The sequence below is a fragment of the Micromys minutus genome (assembly GCF_963924665.1).
Source record: "Micromys minutus genome assembly, chromosome: 3".
NCBI classification, from domain to species: domain Eukaryota; kingdom Metazoa; phylum Chordata; class Mammalia; order Rodentia; family Muridae; genus Micromys; species Micromys minutus.
In genome coordinates, this window is record NC_137972.1 from 82,692,329 (window position 1) to 82,708,037 (window position 15,709).

Below are 15,709 nucleotides of genomic sequence, written 5' to 3' on the forward strand. Positions count from 1 at the left end.
GTTTGAACTGTGACTCTGGTGAAATTTCTCTTGGATTTTTACACTTTTGAATACTAAATGGTATTCTTCATTGCCTTTTTGCCAAGTAGCCTTCATCTTTGTTTCTCGTGTTGAAAGTATCTAGGGCACTCTTAACCCACAGCTTGTAGGTAACCGTTTCCAGAATTCTAGCTTTTCAGCTTGGGTTTTAGCTTTTTACATAAAACAAGAAGCAGTAAGGGAGAAAAGTGGATTTAAAGCAGCAGTGCCTGAAGGTCGGGAACTGTCTGCTGGAGTCCTAGTGGCCAGGTGCGTGGTGGCAGGGCGGTGCAGCCAAACGTTTGTGACTGAGTGAGGTGATTCTGGACCTTAGAAGCAGTGACCTTGAGAGGTGCATCGCCAGAGCTGCCCTTGCTGAGAGCAGCTGTCAGACTCGGGCTTCTGACATCTTAAATGACAGCCATCCAGCTCACAAGGCTGGCCGTGGTCAGCGCTGGAAAGGAAACTGGGCTGTCGTAGTGTTTCTGATCTGAACAGAAGGCATTGGGGTACATAAGGCTGTCTATAGATGGGGCCATAAATATGCCTGCCTTCAGAGCCATTATAGTGGCTTTGTCATTGGGTGAGTGGTGCATCGTGAAAGGAGAGAGGTATGAATAAGTTTCTCAGGTTGGCCTTAACTTGCTGTGTAGCCACAGCTGGTTTTGGATCCCTGGTCCTTCTGCCTTCATTCCTCAGCTAATAAGGTTATATGTTTATACCACCAGGCCTGACCAAAAGTAAATGCATACTGAGTCTTCCTTTGAAAATTACTGAGTCTCTAAATTTTTATGAATGGGTCTAGGAAGAAGGGTCAGGGGTAAAATCATGGCTATGCAAACATGAGAACTTGAGTTCAGATCTCTAGCACCCATGTGAAGAAGCAAGTAAGTCTGCAAACGTCTGCAGTCCCGGCACTGGAGGGGTAAGACAAGCGAGTTCTGGCCATACATCCACACATTCATATGCATGCAGTGCTCGCGCGCTCGCGCGCGCGCGCGCGCACACACACACACACACACACACACACACAGTGAAGGTTGTCCGTCATTTCCTGGTTGGCAAATACATTATGGAGAAAAGAGATAAGACTGCTCTAACAGAGGCATTTCAAAATACAGTGGGCCACTCAGGCAGAGGGTATTTCTTCCAGTCTGAGAAGGCAGTACAGAGTTGGCACATGCCTATGTGACAGCCCAGCTCATCCTGTCTTTCCTTGATGGTCAAAGTCACTGGTTTACCTCCCACCATAGCTCCATCCCAGCCAAAAGGGCTGGGGCTGCAGAAGAGGTCCCAGTCCTCCCCTTATAATACATTTTGGATTTTCCTCCTTGTTCCATCAACCAGAACAAATCATATGGCCACATCTAGCAAGGCCCCACCTAAGGAAGCTGGGAAATGTAGTCTTTAACAAGGTCAGGAATCTAGAAACTGCTGCCCATTGTTATTAGAATATAGCCTTTATCAGCTCACCGGGTATTTCTGTAGCTGCTTTCAAAAGAGTTAATAGTTAAGATAGAATTTTTTTGAGGTGTGTCGAGCTCTTACAGAAGTATCCCTGCTTCCCAATATCCATGTGGCCATGTGCCCATCAGTAGAACCAGGAGAATAGACACATGCAAGAGCAGCAAGGTTTACTGTAGGTGAGCCCTTACACAGGAGCCATGGTAAGTTTGCTATACTTCGTATCTTAGAATCTTTTTTTTTCTCTTTTGAGCACAGGTTGAACTTACATGCTTAGTAAACTGTAGTGTCTAGAGCAGCTGCAGGCGGTTATTTAAAAACAAACAAGACAAAGAACAAAAAAAAAAAAACCTCAATAAACAATTTTAGAGGAAATTTTTGTCAAGAAAACTTTGGTCCTGGTTGTGATGCCTTCCCTCTGTCCATATCTTACCACCTGCCATGGTCCTATTTCCAAAAGCTTCACATTTTTGAAAGTCTTTAAAAGTGCATCATAATTAAATGTCATTGATCTGGTACCCCTGCCCCCAGTTAGGTTTAGAAATAACATGGTTGTTGAGATCTGCCTTCTCACTCCAAGGATTTTTTTTCATTTGTGTTCGGGCATACCATATAATTTACAATCAAGAGCTTTTGAGAGAAAGTGCTTCAGAAAATAGAGGAAATGAAATTACAGGCATTTTCCATGAGGAAACCTTTGAAGTCAGCGATCTCATAATTTCCTTCTAAGTTTTACCCTTCTTGCAAAAGGGGGAAAACAGAGCTAATAACAGACACGGGAGGGAAAGTGTTCTCAACCAGCGCTGCTGCACACACATTTAAGCCCAACCCTGATCCATCACTTCAACCTGAGGTGACCCTGGGGGAGACTGCTGAGGAAGGTGGCCCCAGAAGAGCTTCCAAGAGGTTATTTTGAGTGTAGTGATTCCCACCTGCTGGACCCAAATGTAATGGATCCCCTAAGCTTTCCCCTCCAGAACTGTGTGTGAGTGTGTATGTATGTATGTATGCATGCATGCATTAGTACGTGCATGTGTATATACATATTTGTGTGTACGTGTATGCCTGTGGATGCATGTGTATGTGTGCTCATGTGCATGTGTTAGCCCCACACACGTTTGTCTATGTGGGCAACAACTTTCTTAGGTGCCCTCCTGTTAAAAGGTGATGTACACCTCTAGCTCTTGATGTGGAAAAACTGCTCTGAGGAGTGAGCTCTGGGCAGTCAGGTTCTTTGTGAAGAGTGAGGAAGAGGACCCTTTCCTCTAATCTGATAGCAGGCCCTGCTCTACAGTCTAGAAAGACTTTTCTAGACTTCCATACTAGACTGCCATGGTGACTGAGCTTTTACTCCATCTCTCCTGTGTTGGAGTTTCTTTGGCATATTGATGCAGGTAGCTTCAGGATGACCACACAAGTGTGAGAGTGGTGAAGGTGAAGGCAGAGACCCTGGCCAGGTCAGATCTCAGGACACAGCACAGAATCGTCACAGCCAAGACCCTCAGGGACTCTCAAGGAAGACAGTGCAAACAAACAGCCGCCCTGGAAGCCTCTAAGGACAAAACTGAGCCAACCTCAGCTATCTTTAGCAGAGGTCCCAGCAAGATGGGACCCATTGCACATGAAGTCTGGTTCAGACCTCTATACCATCTAAACTAAACATAACACACTGGTAATCACAGCACCTAGCAGAAGTCATCTTCAACTACTGTGTGATTTCTGATCCATCATGGGCTACATGAGCTATCTCAGAAACAATAAGCAAGGCCATGTTTGCATGAGTTGATCATTATTAGAGACAAAGGCAAAATTAGTGAGGATAGCAGTCAGGTAACTTTCTCACTTTCATTAAAGATGAAGCCATTTCTTTCATGCTTGTGTTTCCCTGAGAATCAGAATGACGGGTGTTCCAAGTCTGTTGAATGGACACCATTTTTACAGATCCATGAGTCTTCATACTTGTATATTACCATTCCTAGGAAGATTAAATGTCCATTTGTGGACTTGTTTCATTAGCCAAAGACTGATGAAATTAACATCTGCCTCACCTAGCCCACCCTGTCAGCTTCTCTTACCCTGTCACCTTCTCTTACAAGGTCATTCCCAGTGACCCGTTCTGGGTGCCAACCACCGAGGAGGAGTACCTGCACTTTGGGGAGAAGGCAGACTCTGAGAACCAGGCCCGGAAGTACATGAATGCAGTGCGGAAGCGGAAGGGCCTCTATGTGGAAGAAAAGATCGTGGAACACGCAGAAAAGCAGAGAACCCTCAGCAAGAACAAATAGCTAAAAAGAAGTCCTTACTGCTAGTGGTCGGGCCTTTTCTTTTTAATGAATTAACACGTTATCAAGGGTCTAATCGGGGAAAATCTCATTTTGGTAAATTATCTGTGTGGATTCGCTTTCAATAATAAACATGGTCTATATATTTTAAAGACATCAGAGAACATACTTTCAAACTATTTCTTCAGTTCATTCTGTTTCACAGTTAGAGTTGATTACATTATGTATGAAGAGTTTTACCACAACCCTCAGCAGTGAGGTGTATGCTGAGGTCAAGGTTACCCTTGGTGCTAAGGGCTTCATTTCTAGATCCTGGCTGGCTACTCAACTCCCATTGGCTAGTCGTTTGTCATGTGCCAAGGTCGTCCTCCTGTGAACTTCACCTGAGTTAGTCCTCAGAGTTTAACATCATTGGAGAGAACACTTACTTAGAGAGCATCTGCTTCTTCAAAATACCAGTGTTAGCTAGCAGAAGCAGCCCACTATAGCCTGTGCTTCGTGCCTTAACAGAGTGCCCACTCTTTCCTAAGTTAGTGTCCATGAGCATTGTGCCCTGGACCTTTTCATTGAAACAGAAAGGAATTTCTGTGATTGTCTTTGCCGTTCCTTCTTAAACACACCAAAGAGCTATAAACTAAAAGCTAATGTGCATGGGCCACTGCCAGTGTTTCTGGATATCATTGCCTTGTTTAGGTATCCCCATTTAAGGAACAAATGCAATGTGGTCAAAAATCAATTCTGTGATTTCTAATACTGCATAATAATGTTATAGTCAAATGAAGGAATCTTTTCATAAAATTATTGCATCTAACATTGAAATATCTTTAATGTGTATTCTTAATAGCTTATGTCACTCTTAATAATGGTTGTGGATACTTTATCTTTAATCTTCAGATCCTTGGCCTAGCTGGTTATGTCTAATTGATCCAGACTTTAGAGAAAGTATTCCTAGATAATTCACTGTCTGTTTGAATTTAACAGATAATGGTATCTGAATTAGCTAGGAGCATGGTATCATGTGTGGCTTCATTTAAACACTTGGATGATAAGAGAAGCTAGGACTACTGATAGTGTGTGTTGATAACATCATTAGCAGTGCCATGAAATGTCCCCATATCCTCTACACTTGATCTGTATATGAAAGAGAGGCTAACCCTCTCTCTGCAGTTCCATTGAGCACAAGAGTGGGGCTCTCAGGATAATAGAAGGCTACTTTTCTTTCCCCATACCTGGGGGCACAGTAATGGACAACACAGTGTCACAGAGAGACTTGAGCAGGGGTGGGGCTGAGTTGCCACTTAACCTCCCCAGCTGTATTGACTTCCATGGGGCCTCAGTCTTGACACACTATCCCCGTCTGTCCCTGCACAACACAACTCTTACTGTGTGCCACATACTGCCCCAGATTCCAGTTCCCACCTGTTAATTTCACAGAAAGCAAACCAGTCTGCCCTGGCAGCAAGGAAGGCCAACCTGAGAAATCACAAAACCAGGCCTGCTCTTGGCCTGCCTGCCGTGGCTGCTGCAGAACCTGCCTCCCCTTTAAAACTGTAAGAGGACCTTAGAGACAGTTCTGAAGAGAAGACACAGATCAAAGGCAGCTGTGTAGACATAAGGCCAGACACATTTTCCCGTCTAGTCCTGAGCACAAACAACAGGAAAGGAAGGCTAGGAGGGACCAGGCTCTGGGACTTACGTACAGAAGTCAGCAAACCCTCCCAGCTCCACTCTTCTGGAGGCCAGAAGGGGGCCTGCTCTTTGGATATAGCCTCTGTAGAAACTTGGGGCTTCTTCAGTGACCCTAGGAGGATGCCTAGCACTGAAGAGGAAAGGGTTGGGAAGGTGACTTCTGTTGTATGTTGGCCCTCATAGCTATTAAGATAGAAATAGACATTACTGGGACCTAGTAAGGAAGCAAGAGTGTGCTCAGTCAGGCACTGCTTAGCAGCTCTAGACCCTCTGCCACCAGGGTCTGCCTCCCCTTCCCAAGAGCAAGAGAGCCTTGGAGAGTCCACTTCCACTGTAAACTGGAGCAACAGTAGCCTAGCACAGTTAGGCACACACAGGTACCCATGACAACGCAGTGAAACTAGAACCTCCTAGGAACATGGCAGTGGCCTTTAAGGCAGAGGGTAACATTTGCTAGCCTAACCTGTCTTACACACTTAGAATTGACATACATCACAGATGGCTAAGGTCCAGAAGGGCTGTCCTTTGACTCTCCTCTCCCTATCCCATAGGTCAAGGCAACCAGCTAAAAACCATCTAAATTCCTGCTACTGTCCAGAAAATGTGGGTGGTGGTCAGAGTGCAAAGCCAGATTATACCAGCACCATTAGCAGAGGAGTCAGAGACAACTTCTGTGTCCCACGTTCAAGCTGTATGTATGGTAGCTTGTAGTTTCCCACTCTATCCTGAAGAGGAGATAGATCTAGAAAACAGCCCCTCCTTTTAAGAAAGAGTTGAAGAACTACAGTACAGGAAGTATTGTGGGTTTGATCATTCCACACTCTGACGGTCATTGCACACGGGTCCTTCAGTCACACTAAGATGGATGTGACCTGAATAATTCAGTGAGTGCTGACCCTGGGGCTTTCTTTAGTTTATTGCTGTACCTGTAGAAATGAAGCTAGAGCTATCAGTGGTCGTCCTTTTCACATGGCCAGGCCGCCCCAGAGGGACACAGGGATCGGGAAAGACCAGGTTCCAGTAGCCTCAAAGCATTAAGGCAAAGGTCAGTAGAGGAAGGTGCAGGACTGCATGTGCCCGTTCCAGGGTTCCCTGCTGAGTGAGGGAAACTTGCTTTGTAGTAAGTGGACATGTTGTAAGGCAGTGGTCCTCAAAGTGGTGGTGTGGACCAGCAGCATGAACTGTTCACCGAAAGCTGGTCGCAGATCTTCAGCCCTTCCTGGAATCCCCGAATGAAATGGATCTGGCCTGGCCAGCTGTCTAAAAAGTACCCTGCTTTGAGAGACACGATACATCATATGTTTTGAAATTTGTATTTACCTGTGATTTACAGAGGAAAATGTGCACTTCTCATCCTATAGTAATCATGGCGGTGATCATTCCTTATTAAGCAAAATTTGGCTAGGCATTATTATACCACATTCAAAAATGCTTAAGCCTTTCAGATCTGTGCTCTGTTTTTACAGGACTAGGATTCCCAAGTGAAAGGGGAAAGGACAAAATTTAACAACAAAGAAGAGCTTATGCAGACTCCTCTGAAACATTCTACGTATTGAGATGCCCCTGGCTTTGGGCAATGATGAAGCCCAAGATGAGGACTGGAAGTCCGTGGTCCACGGTGATGCTGAGAGTCTTCTGTGGGTCAGTGGTCCTGATGGTCCTGATGTGGACAGGAGCTGTATAGATGTCTGTGGTGTGTGCCATGGCCGAGTAACCTGTGCTGTCAGGGTCCCTGCCACCACTGAGGGCCAAGTGTTGATGTCAGTTGCCAGTATTAGCTTCCGAAGGCCACTCAAATGTCAATAGTCTATGCTGCAGCCTAAAACCATGCTGTTGTCTGAGAGCCATGCCGCCACTGGGGGCCATATTGATGTGAGTGGTCTGTTGATGTTCATGGCCTGGGGCTGCCTCTCAGGCCAGTGCCATGTTTGTCATCTTCTTTCACTTTGGCAGATCCATAACTGAGAAAAAGAACATGAACAACTTCTGTGACAACTCCCCCCCCCCCACACACACACACACAAAAGGAAGCCATCAAAGAGAACTCTTAACATTTGTGGTAAGGATGCTGAAGTATAGATCTCCACAATTGATGGCTTCTGACAGAGGCAGAGGTGAAGAAAGACCCATGCTCCAGTAAGTGTATGGACAACACAAATTGTACTCGTTTCTGTTGGTTTTAATTTGTTGGAAGTGAAATCACGGGCCAGGGGCCTGGACATGGCAAGACTGGGAAGCGAGTGTAACTAATCGGGTGTATGAGGTGGAAGAATAAAACAAATATTATTTGGGAAAAAAAATTTCTGGATGAAGCGTGGGCAGATTGAGGAAGAGCGCACCTGTCTTTCAAGTGGGAATGCAGTGTCCACAGCTCACAGATCTGGGACACTTTTTTTTTTAAAGGAGAAAAGACCAGATCAAACCAGAAAGGGTTGTTTGAACACCAGATTTAGATGCTTCCTTTTTTATTTGCCCTAATTCAAAAATGAAATGACCTTCTAAGGTGTCTAGTTGTCCCCCCCCCCCCCCCCCCCGTCTCTTTTTCCTCCTCCTTTTTCTCCTCCTCCTCTCCCTGAACCCCAGCTTCTCATTTCTCCCATGAGGTCACTGGAAATGCATGTTTTTTAAGCTGCCCTTTACAAGATGGCAGTTCTGAAAGCGACTTCCCTGTAGAGAACGCAGGTTCCAGAAGAATTGATTACACTGCTTCCAGAGGCTGTGGAGTTGTATCTTTTCCTCTGTCACCCTTTAGCCCTTCAAAATAAATAGGATTTGACATTTGGGATGGAGTTTGATGCAAAGATGTGCTCCCTGATCAAATATTTCTTTAGAAACGAGAAAGGTAGCCTTGTGTCTGAGACTGCAGACGGTAGGTACCCCAGTTTCTGTTTCAAAGTGTAAGGGTCCATGATTTGTAAAAGAACAATACTCTGACTCAAATATTATATAAATACAAAGAGTGCTTTATTCTGTAGAAGTCCAGCATGCTGGGGGCTCCCATTACCAGAATAGAGACAGCCAGGTGAGCTTGCAGACCTGATTTAAAGCACCTTAGGGAATTCCTGGATAAGTGACCTCTATGGTAATCTGTCGTGTCCATCTTTACAGACATTTTATTACCAGGGTGTGGGGACTGGAAACTTGCTGGGGAGGTCTGGTAACTTTTGGCTGAGGAAGTAGCTGAGGAGGTCTGGAAACTGCTGCTGACCCACTGTCCTTGCCTCAGGCCAGGTGGCAGGGCAGCTTCTGAGGCCTGGACTTGCCTGGACTTGCCCAGTTCTTGGAAACAGATTTCGGCCTAGTCTCCTGAACTGCCAGTTTGAAGCCAGTCATGGAGCCAGCCTCGCCTTCCCAAAAGCTAATTCCCTTGTTCAGAAAAGGTGGATCTGTAGGTAGCAGTCAACCTCCAGCAAGCTGAACAGATTCACCTGGAGCTTCCTGCTCCCTCTTTTGCAACCAAATGTTCCAGAGGCTCTCAGGGAATCCTGCAGAGACTCCACCAACCTCACCCTGTCAGTTTTGGAGGACACTGCAGCACACTGCCAACTTGTTTACTTCATCCTCACGTGCACGACCGCCTTTCACCAGCCGCGCTGCCGCCAAAACCTGAGATCCTGCCACCATCTTTAAAAGTCACGGAGACACTAGAATTTCTGAGTTAATGAGTTTGGATGTGGCTTGAATAACAAGAGAGTAAAGTCCACAGATGGCTGCTGTGCATTTCAGGTGGACAGCCACTGTCCTGTGCACGTGCACCCTGTCAGCTTCTGACTATGACCTGACCCCTCAGTGGAGGCAGCAAAAGTTCCTTGGGCTCTAGGGGCTCCTCTGCCTGTAAGTTTTGCTGTGGATAACAGAAAAAGCCAGGGAAGAAGCTTCAGGAAGCCTGGTGTGCACTTAGAGGGCTGAGACCCAGACACAAGAACCAAAACCAACAATAGAACAAAGCAGAAAACCCACTTGGGGAGCCTCTTCCTAGCTGATACAATGATGCCAACAGCCATCAAAGCCCCAGGTGCCCTCTGTCTCCTGATGAATCTTACCCATAATCTCTGTGCTCAGGTTTACTTTTTTTTTCTAAGATTTATTTTTAAATTGTAAGTATGTGGTTGACATGGCTGTGCATGCACATGGAAGGGCAGATGCCTGTGGCAGCCCTATTTTGCTCAACAGTACGTGGAAAATGACCATACACTTTGGCCTGACAATCTGTTTAGCAATTCACAGGAAGGTTACAGATGCCCTAACAAGACTACACAGTTACCCTAAAGGAAAAAACCCTACCATCTAATGGTGGAGTACTGCCTCAGTCAACATAGTGAGTGAATCACTGATGTGCTTTTGAAAAACTGGAGCTTCTTACTTAAGCGAAGGCTTTCTCTGATGATCGCCAATGAAAAAGCTCTTAAACCATCTTAGCTTGTGTACCTAACTTTATTAGAGGTGAGCTTATTCAAATACACCTTACTGCGGTGAACTAGGGGTTTATATGGACCTTGGAGAGTGGGAAAGAGTTTTCAGAGTAAGAGAAAATCTCTGGCTAGAGTTTTAAAGTTCTGTGAATGCCTCATTTGCATGGAGAGGCATTCCAGTAATCCCAGGTACTCACTGGGTGGTTCTTAAGGGGAGGTGGGTGAGGGGAAGAAGGGAAAAAGAAGAAACTGAACCTGTAAGTCGGCCAAGGACTATTCCAGGTAAAGGGTGTGGGGGTTCCCTGCTCCCCAGACAAGGTCAGAGAGGGGGAAGCCCTGCTAGTAACGGGAGATCTATATTTTGCACTGCATTCAGAGAAGTTATCTGGTCATGGTAGACTGACTGTAATAAGCAGGATTTCCCTACAGTTGAGAATTTGAGGACATATGAGGATAAAAAACCAAGCCAGCCACACAGCTGTGTTCTCATGAATTTGTCTGTGTTATGTACATATGTGTCCGTTATGAACAATGCTAAGACCATCTGAAGATATCATGAATCTGTTGGATTTATCAGCTCTGTAGGCGTCAGGGATCACTTTCCCTTTTCATATCATTTGCTGTGAAGTTCTAATTTTTTTGCACACCAAAGGTACATTACTGTACACATCAGCAAAAAGTTAAGATAATGAAATAGTCTTGAGCCTGTAACTGAACAGTGCTGGCTGCTTAGTAAGGACTGGTCACTGACACCTGCACATTAGAATAAGACAGATAGGGACACTGTTTATGTGGGGTGGAGAGAAAAGGCAAGGCTCAGAGTGGCTGGCCAGCAGACACAGGCCAACACAGTGCCAGCCAGACTTCAGGCGGATCTGTCACAATGTCTGATTGATAACTCTCACAAGCAAAGAAGCCAGGCTGTCTGTGCCAACCCTGGCTTTCCAAAGGAACCCACTGTCTCCCTACAATCTCGGTGACTTAGAGCGCCAGTGTACTGGCTTTGGAACACTCATGTTCTGAGTCATGTGACTGTGTCACAGACCAAACAGCCTGGCAGGATTTCTTAGGAATTGGAGTAGGGAGCACTGGATAACCAATAGCCAGCCAACTGGCAACACACACACACACACACACACACACACACACACACACACACACACCTCTGCAGTAGAGGAAGGAACTATGACCACTGACCTGAAGCATGGTCTTGCACCTGCTGCAGGCCTTCCGGCCTCCTCTAAGTGCATTTTGGTTCAACCTCCTTGTCCTGATGCCCTTTATTCCAGGATTTCCAGAAGATTTGGACACTGGACTCAGTCCTTGCCCTTGTTTCTGGTATAAGTGTAAGCCACCTCCACCCAGTCCCATATGAAAACCTAAGGGATGGCTTCTGGTGCTAAAATGGGAAAACGCTGGAGTTGATTTCCTCCTGATAGCCTCTGGCCAACTTTTAGCCACCCCATATTTTCTTTAAAAGGACTACAATGTGGAAGAAAACGTTGCTGGTGCCAGGAGGTGGAGTAGGAACTTCACCTCCTACCCCAGAGCAGGCAGGAGCTCCTGCCAGAGACTGGAGAACCCCTACATGCCTGGAACATATCTGAAATCTGACAGATGACGTCCTGATGAGGTTTCCAAGGTTTCTTTGGCTCTGCCATCCCTGTTGCTGACATACAAACCCTGTCCAGTTTGACAGTCACCAGTCAAAGATTAGGGGCATTGAACTCAGCAAGCTGTCGATGGAGCTCATACACAAATCTATGCCTATAATGATAGGGTACCATTATGTGCCTTATATGGTCAGGTGCCTCAAATCCTGAGTCTACCCTAGAATAAGAGGACACAAACCAGCCTAACTCCACAGTGAAGTCCTAATCCTTACCATTCACCTCACCTAAAAGCCAAGAGACTCCTCCGATTTTATGTCAGATCTACTGGATCAGAGACAGGATATAGATGTCACCATTCTTGTGGTTGTGAGCCATCCCCTGGCCTAAAGAGGAGAGGGGATCAAAGAGAGGATACCTGGGTCTGTCGTTCAGATATGTCTCCCAGACAGTCATGCCTTGGCAGATGTGTGAGAACCTGGGTGACACAGGGTGTGCCCTTCTGGGCACAAAAGGAAAGCAGCAGAAAGGCACCTCCAGTTTCTGCTGAGTGCATCTTCATTGGGCACTTCAGGGCCCCTGCTAACATGCTCAAGGGACTTCCTGGAAAGCACCAGGTGACCTTTGGGAGAGGTGGGCATCCTACGATAGCAGATGCACAGTCAGTGGGACAGGTGTCACTCCTGTGGGGGTGCGTCCTGTACAGCTATTCTTGCATAGGAAAGGTGACCTCACGTCCTACCGCCCTTGGGAAGCACGGAACCCCCTTCTGCTTAGCTCAGCAAATGCAGTGAGTGTTAATCGCTTTTCTGCTGGGTCTTAGGAATCACAGATTATAAAGTGGAGAGGCCATCTCACAGAGTGCTGGAGACAAAGATGATGAGACACACTGGTGTTGTCCCTCACACTTGCGAGAGACCCCTGTGGAGGCAGGAGCATACCCATCCCAAGCATACTTCTTCAGGTTATGATTCGTAATAGTAATATATAGTTTATAATTATGATACTCATGTTAAGATATTATTTTGAGTTCCTACCATGTCCCAAACATCTAAGCACTCCACGGGACCTCCCTCTTTCAAATGTCACTACACCTCCCAGACCAGCTCTGCTGATAGCTAGAAGTCCCAAGCCACAGACTGCTTAGATGTGCTCAGCACATGGTCACCTGGTTTCTGTCCTGTGGATTAAAGCTCCTATGCGTGTCTCACTTGCCCACCCTAACTTGTGAGTGGGAGTCTGCAGTCTTAATGTTCCAAATGGGTAGAAAGAAGATGCAGGCTGCATAGCTCCGAGGGGAGCAGCCAAGCACAGCCTCACCTCACACTTTGCTGGTGACTGGCGAAGTTCAGATTCACATCCAACTACCCTAAGTTCCCAAAGTAGGGCCCCTGCCCTGCCCTCCGTGGTGAAGCCCTTCTAGGAACTGAGGGGAGAGATAGGAAGGTAGGATGTGCCTGTGGCAAAGTTATTCCACCTTGTGCAGAGCAGCATCCAGTGTGGTCCTACCAGCATCGTCAGAGCACTGTGGCGTGGATGTGTCAGAGACAAGGAAGGAGGCATGCACAGGCAGATGGCATTGCGTTTCTCTTGAGTCAGCACTTCCAGGAGGAAATTACCCATACTCCCTGTGATAGCTCTGTTTCCTACACAGCCCAGGCCAAGCTCTGGCCATGCCGCCCCAGCTGCCCGTGCTTTCCTGACACAAATAGAAGGAAACAGAAGGGCTCCAGGGGCACCAACAAGGCTTGGCTGGAGTGTTTCCCAACTCACTTTTGTTCTTCATTCTTCTGACACTTTCCAGCTGCCCTTCCTTGTGCCCTCTGTGGGTGGTGGGGTCACTTCTCCCTCACTGGGGCAGATCCCTGGTTCTCCTGATCCCCACATACTGAGGGAGTTCTAACCTGGACCTTACAGTGATTTGGTCTCTGAGAGTCTCCTCACCAAGCAGCTCCAACCCAGAGTCTTAACTCTGTAATCTGGAGGCAGCGTGGAAACCACACCAACTACAACACAGCTGTCCTCTACTCCTCTCCACACCCACCCCAGCACAACATGCGACTAAGGCTGGAAGAGCCAGGCTGGGTATTTCCAGCCCATTCTTCTCCTACTCTTCCTTTTAACTGAGAGGAGATAACAAGATTCCCACTTCCTCTTCCTGTTTGGAAGAATAGCCCATAAAATTCCCCACCTAGGCCACTAGTGGAATCTTTGCCACATTCCAGAAAAGCATCATTACTGATTCCTGAATTTGGTGCAAGACACTACCTGGGATGAAATAGATCTACTTAGGCTTCACCAAGAGGAGGAACAAATTTTATTATCATTGGCCATTTACTGTTAACAATGTCACTCCTGTGTTAGAAGGCTTCTACTCTGATCCCAACCAGTCAGCTTACCCATACCACCACCCTGTATACACACACACACACACACACACACACACACACACACGTACACACACATGCACACACACATGTACAAACACACATGCATGCACTGCACACACTCATGAAGCCTTTGGAGGTAGCCATTTCTAGGCGGGTCCAAGTCATATCTATAAAAGCATCGTCTAGTTCATAATTGAAGAAAATGTCTCCATTCCCACTCAAGAATGCATAACGCCCACCCCACATCCCCACCTCTGCCCAGCGACACACTTCCCCTAACAAGGCAACACCTTCAAAAGTGCTACTCCTTATGAGTCTATGGGATCCATTTTTATTCAAACCACCACAAATCTCTCCTTGGTGTTCTCTGTTCTGAGGAACAAAACCACATGCGTATGAGAAGATGATGGTCTACTGGGAAATGAAATGGTCTGCCTCCTGGTTGTGCTTTTCTACGGTTTTGTGAACAGTCTTAATATTCTGCATGAATAAATTCCATAAACTGTCTAGGGAAAAACTGCCAGATATATATACTAGTGCCTGAAGTCACCTTCAAAATATTTATTAACAGCCTACCGTGTCACGCAGGCCTGGCCCTGATGTGAATCAGGGGTAATTAAAAAAATAGATGTTTGCGTATTTGATGTGTATGGGGTATTTTTTGCCTGTTTGTATGATGGCTCCTGGTTCCCATGGAGTCCAGAAAAAGGCATTAGATGTTTCCCTGGAACTGGAGTGTCAGTCAGTTCTGATCTGTCCCTGTAGGTTCTGGGAATTTAGCTTGTGTCCTCTGGCTTACTCTTAGCCAACTGAGCCCTTCCAGATCCCCCAGAGTAGTTTTGATGTAGCTTCAGTTCAGTGGGGTTTCACAGCAGGAAGAGAGGCCGGGCCTAGGCCTGTTTACCCTCTTAGATACTGCCTATGTCCTTCCTCCCTGCTCAGAGCCCCGAGGGTCTGCTCCAGATAGTGACCACTGCTTGGCTGTCTGTTTTCCCACCTTAGCCTGCAGGAGCACCAGGACAGCTCCTGTCAGGTAACCCTCTCCTGATGCTGGCTCTCAGCTCTCTAGGTTCTCACCTAGCCCTTAGTGTGACCAGGACTTCTGACAGTCACTCCAGAGTGTTTCTCCACCCATGCCATCGTCCCTTAATCCTGCCCACATCTTTAATACATAGCTACCTTCACTAAGTTCTCTTTGGCTGCTCCTTTGGAGGGCTTCTGACTTGATAAGTCTTGATTTGGATAATTGTTTCTGAAAGAATTAAAAAAAAAATGTGGCCAAAGAGAATCATTCAGTGCTAAGAGGGGGCCCTTTTCTCCCTTTGGCTTTGGTGATGGGTCAGGGTGTGAAAGCAGAAGTCAGATGTGAGGAAAGATGAAGAGCGAAGTTCTCCTGGGGACCAGATGGCAGGCAAGCTGGCATGAGCTGATGCTTGTCAAAGTCTCATACCTAGGAGAATGGCCTCCATATTGCAGGGAGGTGGAAGTTCTGCCCCTCAGCTCAGCAGCCATACCCGCCTCCCAGAGTGATTCTGATGTGCATGACCTCTGGAGAGTGCCTTGGGTACACAGAGCAGTTCTGAGACAGGAGTACAGTCGGGGGCAAAGCTGGAAAGGTATTTGTGGCAGGATGCAGAGCTGGGGACTCTGACAGAGTCAGGTCATGTGTCACATGTGAATGGGTGTGTCCTGGACAAACACATCGCTATGAGGGAGGCTGGAAGGAGAAGGGTCTTGAGTGAGCCAAGTTTGAACACCAAGAAGCCAAGGCCGATTGACTGGGGATTTCTGCATCAGCACTGTGAACATTTGGGCTGAGGAATTCTGTTAGGGGACTGTTCTGA

The 15,709-nt window shown here is 46.7% G+C and overlaps 1 protein-coding gene across 1 annotated transcript in view; it reads left to right on the forward strand.

The window, feature by feature from the left end:
- The window catches only part of EFL1 (elongation factor like GTPase 1), a 123,599-nt gene extending 119,588 nt beyond the window's left edge, over positions 1 to 4,011 (forward strand). Inside the window, exon 20 of the mRNA XM_080914572.1 lies at positions 3,579 to 4,011. Coding sequence (XP_080770698.1) covers positions 3,579 to 3,767 — 189 coding nt within the window. The 3' untranslated portion in view covers positions 3,768 to 4,011. The remainder of the gene's footprint in view (positions 1 to 3,578) is intronic.
- Positions 4,012 to 15,709: the final 11,698 nt, after the last annotated feature.